The sequence below is a fragment of the Rhinopithecus bieti genome, unplaced genomic scaffold (assembly GCF_001698545.2).
Source record: "Rhinopithecus bieti isolate Rb0 unplaced genomic scaffold, ASM169854v2 scaffold_12573, whole genome shotgun sequence".
NCBI classification, from domain to species: domain Eukaryota; kingdom Metazoa; phylum Chordata; class Mammalia; order Primates; family Cercopithecidae; genus Rhinopithecus; species Rhinopithecus bieti.
Genome location: NW_016807321.1, coordinates 224,847 through 232,687, shown reverse-complemented (window position 1 = coordinate 232,687; position 7,841 = coordinate 224,847). Strand labels below are relative to the sequence as shown.

Genomic DNA, 7,841 nt, shown 5'->3' with positions numbered 1-7,841 from the left:
CTTTTTTTTCCCCTTCCCCTATTTTTTTTTTTTTTTTTTTTTTGAGATGGAGTCTTGTTCTGTCGCCCAGGCTGGAGTGCGGTGGTGCGATCCCAGCTCACTGCAAGCTCCGCCTCCCGGGTTCACGCCATTCTCCTGCCTCAGCCTCCCGAGTAGCTGCGACTGCAGGCGCCCGCCACCACGCCCGGCTAATTTTTTTGTATTTTAGTAGAGACAGGGTTTCACCGTGTTGGCCAGGATGGTCTCGATCTCCTGACCTCGTGATCCACTCGCCTCGGCCTCCCAAAGTGCTGGGATTACAGGCGTGAGCCACCGCGCCCGGCCCATTTTTCTTATAGAAATACACATGGAAAGCTAAGAAACAAAACGCCTAACGCGGTGACTAAGCCAGAGATGAACGCCAGCGCCGCAGGGCGAACTGCTCCCCAGAGAGACGCTGAAGTCCTAACTGCAAGTGCCTGTGAACAGGACCTTATTTGGACATAGGGTCTTTGCACATACAATTTTTTTTTCTTCTTTTTTCAGAGACAGGGCCTCCTTCTGGCACCCAGGCTGGAGTGCAGTGGTGCAATCAGAGCTCACTGCAGCCTCCATCTCCCTGGCTCAAGTGTTCCGCTCACTTCAGTCTCCCAAATAGCTAGGACTACAGTGTGTGCCAGTGTGCCCAGATAACCTTTTTTTTTTTGAGACAGTCTCACTGGGTCGCCCAGGCTGGAGTGCAGTGGTGCGATCTCGGCTCAGTGCAAGTTCCGCCCCCCGGGTTCGCGCCATTCTCCTGCCTCAGGCTCCTGAGTAGCTGAGACTACAGGCCCCCACCACCACACCCACAACGCCTAGCCACAACGCCAGGCTAATTTTTTGTATTTTTAGTAGAGATGGGGTTTCACTGTGTTAGCCAGGATGGTCTCAATCTCCTGACCTTGTGATCCCCTCGCCTCAGCCTCCCAAAGTGCTGGGATCACAGGCATAAATCACCATGCTCCATGCAAAGAATTCATTTTTCTACTTCACTTTTCTGGTTGGAAATAACTTTCCTTTTTTAGAAGCTATAAAATTTAAGTATTTTAAAACTGCAATCTAGTATTTTTTTAAATAACAGCTTTATTGAGATAATGCACATTGGAATGGCTTAAAAACCTATCAGGGTAATTCAATCTGTAGTTAGATGGGTTGACAAAACTAACACATGCTCTTATTCCAGACTGAACTCCTCCTAAGGCGAGAGCTTTAGAAAAACTTACTTGAGCCTTTCCAGTTATTCTCTATCCAGGAAATATCTTGAGTCCTGAACTTCCACGCCTTCCTCAAAATCCAGGGGCAGTTCCAGTAACAGCCAGCAAACGAGCTGCCACCATCACGGGAGAAGGCTTAAGGCCACTGTCCTTTATCCTGCCCCCACGAAAGCCGTCTGAGACATGGTGGGTGGGTTTTCAAGGGTGTCAGAGTCAGCCTGCATATTCTCATGTTTTATAGTCCACTTTATTCTTTACATAATAAAGGAGCCAGTTTTCGGCTGGGTGCGGTGGCTCACGCCTGTAATCCCAGCACTTTGGGAGGCCAAGGCAGACGGATCACAAGGTCAGGAGATCGAGACCATCCTGGCTAACATGGTGAAACCCTGTCTCTACTAAAAATACAAAAAATTAGCCAGGCGTGGTGGTGGGCGCCTGTAGTCCCAGCTACTTGGGAGGCTGAAGCAGGAGAATGGTGTGAACCCAGGAGGAGGAGGTTGCAGTGAGTGGAGCTCGAGCCACTGCACTCCTGGGCGATAGAGACTCCATCTCATAAATAAATAAATAAATAAATAAATAAATAAAGGAGTCAGTTTGTAGGACACGGGCCAGCTTTGCCCTGGCACACAGCAGGTATGCAACAGCAGTGTGAGTACCAGCTCAGAACAACCAGCCCCAGCACACAGGGACCAGGCCTGGCTCTCACACCCCAGTGGGTACTCAAGTGATCCAGTGTGAACTGGCAGCAGCCGCCCTATCCCCTAAGAAAGGGGGCTGCTGAGATAACTCTACAGGGAAAGGGGGCACAACTTCTGTAGAAAAGGCCTTCGCTGTTTTCAGACGTGTTTCATGAAATCTGCAGGGCCGGCGGGGAGCCCAGGCAACGGGGCGGGCAGATGTGGGGCCTTCCATAACCAGCAAGTACTCCAGGGTTCCTTCTTTTCTTTTCGAGACGGAGTCTCGCTGTCACCCAGGCTGGAGTGCAGTGGAGCGATCTCGGCTCAATGCAAGCTCCACCTCCAGGGTTCATGCCATTCTCCTGCCTCAGCCTCCTGAGTAGGTGGGACTGCAGGCGCCCACTACCACGCCCGGCTAATTTTTTTGTATTTTTAGTAGAGACGGGGTTTCACTGGGTTAGCCAGGATGGTCTCGATCTCCTGACCTTGTGATCCGCCCGTCTCGGCCTCCCAAAGTGCTGGGATTACAGGCGTGGGCCACCGCGCCCGGCTCTTTTCTTTCTCTATTCTAAGAACCCTCTGGCATTCTGCAAGGTGCCCGTGAGAAGGTGCCGGGCAGCCTGGCGCATCCGTGGGAAGGTGCCGGGCAGCCTGGCGCATCCGTGGGAAGGTGCCGGGCAGCCTGGCGCATCCGTGAAACAAGAGGCCAGGGCACAGAAGGAGCAATCGGCCACGAGGAACAAGTGAACGACGCTCAAAGCCGTGTCACCTAAAAACACAGTGATCCACACGAGGATGCAGCCAAGGAGGCCTGAGCGCTGCCTGGGGAAGATGTGTCCCGCAGGCCCCGGTCACACCACCCTGTCGTCCACTCCTGGGACACGCTGGTCACCACCTGGCGAGAGCCTGAGAAATGCACACGACACGCCAGCCATGCTCGGGACTCCAGGAGGCGTGGATGGTGTGGACAGCCCTGAAGTGAGGTCCTTTCAGTTTCTGTGACAGCCAACGATGTTCCTTTTTTGAGATGGAGTCTCGCTCTGCTGCCCTAGGCTAGAGTGCAGTTGCGTCATTTTGGCTCACTGCAACCTCTGCCTCCTGGGTTCAAGTGATTCTCATCCCTCAGCCTCACAAGTAGCTGGAATTACAGACATGTGCCACCATGCCCCGCTAATTTTTATATTTTTGGTAGAGACGGGGTTTCACCATGTTGGCCATGCTGGTCTTGAACTCCTGACCTCAAGTGATCCACCCACCTCAGCCTCCCAAAGCACTGAGATGATAGGCCCGAGCCACTGTGCCCGGCCCCAGTGATGTTTAATTTAACTTCTGAAGCTGCCAATACATCTCCATGATTCAAAGGTAAACAGATACAGACCCATACCTTCAAGAGGTGCTGGGAAGGTGGCCACTTCCACCCCTGCTCTGGACTGCCTGAGCCCTAACCCCATCTCCTACCCATAAGCATTTCTGTTGGCTGTGTTGGTGTTTGCCCATTGGCTGATGGTGTGAGTGTGTGTGTGTGCAAAGGTACAGTCTCATCTTGCCTGCATTTTCACAGAGGCACATCCCACACACCCAGCTCCATACCTGGCTTTTGCAGCTCATGGGCGGTCTCTCCTAGCGGCAATGACGCCCAGATGCCAGGTCGCGAGGGGCTGGGCTCTGTCCAGTCTGCGCCACTGCAAACCTCACTGTGATACAAGTGTGGAACTCGCACCCCTCACCTGGCCCCTCCCCCACCGAGCACCACATCCCGACGCTCCTGCCCAGCACGAGTGACCCCATGGCCTCCGCTGTCCCCTCCTGGTTTGGTCGGCTCCACTCTGGTCCCCTCCTATTACTGGTGCCCTGCACATGAGCACGCTCTTGTTTTATCAGATTCTGCAGGCTCCTAACTGATGCCATCACCAGAACAATTCCAGCACCAGCCTGTCCCACTCATCCTGCTGTGGGATGACTCAAAGTTGGAAAATTCTTTTTATTCTGTTGCCAAGGCTGGAGCGCAGTGGTGTGATCATAGTTAACTGCAGCCTCGACCTCCCGGGCTCAAGCTATGCTCCTGCCTCAGACTCCCAAGTAGCTGGGACAACAGGCGCATGCTACCACACCTGGCTAATGTTTTTGATTTTTAGTAGAGAGGGGGTCTTACTATGTTGCCTAGGCTGGTCTCAACCTCTCAGGCTCACGTGATCCTCTGCCTTGGCCCCTACAATGCTGGGATCACACATGGGAGCCACCGCACCCGGCCTGATGCTGGGATCACAGGTGGGAGCCACTGTACCCAGCCTGGAAAGTTCTTTATGGTACCTTTGACCCATTCCTCCTAACGTCTCCCCCAGCCTCTCCACTGCACCATGGGCCACAACTGTGTTTGAAGGTGGCTATGACATGTCCACCAGTCTCTTCAAAGCAAAGCAGCCCCAGGCCTCTCACCCCTGCAAGACTTCACAGTTCCACCTGCTGTATGGTAAAGTGTCACCTACACATGTGTACTCCTCGTGTCAGAGTCTAATCAACAAGCAGATGGAATAAAATGCTTCTAAATCAAGGAGGAAACCACGCCGTCTCTCTTTCTGTTCTTAAGAGGTTACTAAGCTTTTTAGCAAATTTCTCATCAATGATGGAAAGCAAGAGTATGTAACCCACGACAAGCTACAGAAGTACATATCAGCCAGGCACGACGGTGCACAGCTGGAGCCCCCCACTGTAGGAGGATGAGATGGCACTTGAGCCCAGGAGTTCAAAACCAGCCTGGGCAACATGGTGAGACCTTATCTCTACAAAAAAAAAAAAAAAAAAAAAAAAAAAAAACAAGCCCGGGGGGGCCCTCCCTGTAGTCCCAGCAATTCGAGAGGCTGAAGCAGGAGGATCACTTGAGCCTGGGATTTCAAGGCTGCAGTGTGCCACGATCATGCTACTGCACTCCAGCCTAGGTGACAAGGCAAGACCCTGTCTCTTTAAAAAAAAAAAAAAAAAAAAAAAAAGCTACATCAGACATTACAAGGCTGAGCAGCACATCCTATGTTTGTTTTTGGGATAAAGTGTGTCAGCCTTGGGCAGATGCATGTGGACGCCTCGCCATGGACAAGGCTGAACCCTGTGCCCCAGCTGGAAGGGACAGGGCCAGGCCCATGATGGCAGAGATCCTGCCGGCTCCCAGGGCTTATGGAGGCACCACTGCAGCCAATATGCCAGAAGATGGCCTCTTGGCATTGTTTTTTTTGAGATAGGGTCTGGCTCGGTCACCCAGGCTGCAGTGCTATGGCACAATCTCAACTCACTGCAACCTCTGCCTCTTTCAAGCAATTCTCCCACCTCAGCCTCCTGAGTAGCTGGGATTACAGGTACCCGCCACCACGCCCGGCTAACTTTTTGTTTTTTTTTTCAGGAGAGACAGGGTTTTGCCATGTTGCCCATGCTGGCCTCAAACTCCTGAGCTCAAGCAATCTTCCTGCATTGGCCTCCCAAAGTGCTGGGATTACAGGCATAAGTCACCATGCCTGGCCATTTCTTTATTTACTTTTATTTTTTTTGAGACAGAGTTTCACTTTTGTTGCCCAGGCTGGAGTGCAGTGGCGTGATCTCGACTCACTGCAACCTACACCTCCTGGGTTCAAGTGATTCTTCTGCCTCAGCCTCCCGAGCAGCTGGAATTACAGGCACATGCTACCGTGTCCAACTAATTTTTGTATTTTTAGTAGAGACAGGGGGTTTCACCATGTTGGCCAAGCTGGTATCAAACTCCTGACCTCAGGTGATCCGCCCACCTCGGCGTCCCAAAGTGCTGGGATTACAGGTGTGAGCCACGGCGCCCGGCCAATTTCTTTTTTTCGGTGACAGTGTCTTATTGTGTCGTGAGGCTGGAGTGCAGTGGCGCGATCTCGGCTCACTGCAACTTCCGCCTCCCAGGTTTAAGCGATTCTCCCACCTCTGCCTCAGTAACTGGGACCACAGGCATGCACCATCACACGGCCAGCTAATATTTGTATTTTTTAGCAGAGATGGGGTCTTGCCATGTTGGTCAGGCTGGTCTCAAATTCCTGGCCTCAAGTGATCCACCTGCCTTGGCCTCCTAAAGTGCTGGGATTACAGGTATGAGTCACTGCATCCAGGCTTTCTTCTTTTAAACTTCCATTACGTATTCATGTACTTCTTGTTCCCCCAGGTTTATGAAGGTGTAACTGACATTTAAATGTAGGCACTCGTAGCGTACACAGTGATGTTTCTATATGTGCCTACACTTGTGTGTTTTATTTCTTCACAGCAGGCTGAGATGTGTAAGCTCAGAAGCAAAACTTTTACACATCTAATTCTTTAAGAAGTAACCCAAACAAGGAAATCTGTAGCTGTTTAGAGCCCGCCTGCTTTGTGTACCTGGTGAAGCCTCACTGACACTGTTACCTCTTGATAAATCGCAGCCCTGCAGCGGGAAGGCCTCAGCCACTGCTGCCTGCCGGTCAGTGTCAGCAGCCACCAGGCACCTCACCCCAGGCACTGCAGGCCCACCTTCCCTCCCAGACGAGGTTGTGCAATCCCGCAGGCGATCATCGACTCTTCTCTGGGGGCCACCTTTATCCCGGGGTGGGGTTGGAACTGGCTGTGTGTACCTCTTCCCAACTCCACATTCCGGGACGTTCTATTGGGGTTTCAGGGCAGCCAGGGTGGAGACACAGACACCACAGAAAGGGGCAAGTCCACCCGACACACAGCCCCCAGCGCAGCACTGCCCAGGACCGCCACGAAGGGCAGCAAGCCCCAAGCCACAGGTGTGTATTTCCTGGCCTGCAGGTGTCTGAAGAAGCGCAAGGCCACACCCAACGCAGCCACTGCTGGCCTCTGGCTGAGGAAGCCCTGAGAGTGGCTCGCAGGCCCCACGCTCCCTGGCCGGACCCAATAACAGAGTCTGTGCCCCCAACCCCAGCATGGCCGGCTGAATCCTTTCCTGTCTCACGAACACACACATAAGGCAAGCGGGGCTCCCGACACAGCCTGAATCTCCAGTTCCTGAACACACAGTCTCCCCCATGGCACTGCGGCTGGGATTTAAGGGAACTCACTGGAGGCAGGCACTGCGTGCTCCTAAGGGTGCAGCCTCTTAACTCTGCTGCGTGTGGCGCTTACACTCGAGCCCAGCACGCGGCTGTTCTCCTTACCCCCCTCGTAGTAGTGCTGTGCGGACTCCTCGAATGACCGGTCGTAGCTCTGCTCTGTGTAGGATGACTGCTGGTAGGCATAATCGCCGTGGCCTGTGTGAAACGGAGACGGCGACAGTCAGCAGAAGCTGCGCACTGGACAGGTCCCGGAGGAAGCAACTGAGACCCAGGCTGGGGAGATGCTGTTGGGCCAGGGAGGCACCCAGAGCCAGCAGGACCCGTGTCCCCTGAGACCATGCCCCAATCTCCTAAGCCTCGGCCTCCTCACTGAAACGCAGACATCAATGCCTCCTTCTTGGGGCGACTGTGAAGCTACCTGGGGATTTATGCAGAGGATCAGTGCTCTCAGTGCCCACCACACGGCCACGCTAGTGACCCGACCGCCTTCTCCTCCCCACTGCTAGCTCCTGGGAGGACACAGGCAGGGGTGTCCAACCCTCACCGAGGCCTTCGTTGCAAGGTGGCTTGCCCTGCTGCCACGTGCCCACCTGCCTGTGCACCTGCCCCTTGCTGGCTGAGGCCAGCTCCCTGCCTGGATGCCTCCCAGGGATCAACCAAGCCTTTAAGACCACTTTATTTTATTGTTATTTTCACTTTAGAGACAGGGTCTTGCTCTGTCACCAAGGCCGGAGTGCAGTGGCGCAATCATGGCTCAATGCAGCTTCTGCCTCCTGGGCTGAAGCGATCCTCCTGCCTCAGCCTCCCGAAGTGCCAGAATGACAGGTGTGAACCAGTGTGCTCAGCCAAGCCACTTTCAGTATCCCCTCCACAAGCCC

General features: G+C 53.6%; 1 protein-coding gene across 7 annotated transcripts in view; it reads right to left on the bottom strand.

Moving 5' to 3' along the window:
- SS18L1 (SS18L1 subunit of BAF chromatin remodeling complex) overlaps positions 1-7,841 on the bottom strand; it is a 39,126-nt gene that overhangs the window by 9,180 nt on the left and 22,105 nt on the right. For all 7 annotated transcript variants that reach the window (XM_017881160.1, XM_017881162.1, XM_017881161.1 and 4 more), the window contains one exon: positions 7,066-7,158. In XM_017881160.1, coding sequence (XP_017736649.1) covers positions 7,066-7,158 — 93 coding nt within the window. The remainder of the gene's footprint in view (positions 1-7,065; positions 7,159-7,841) is intronic.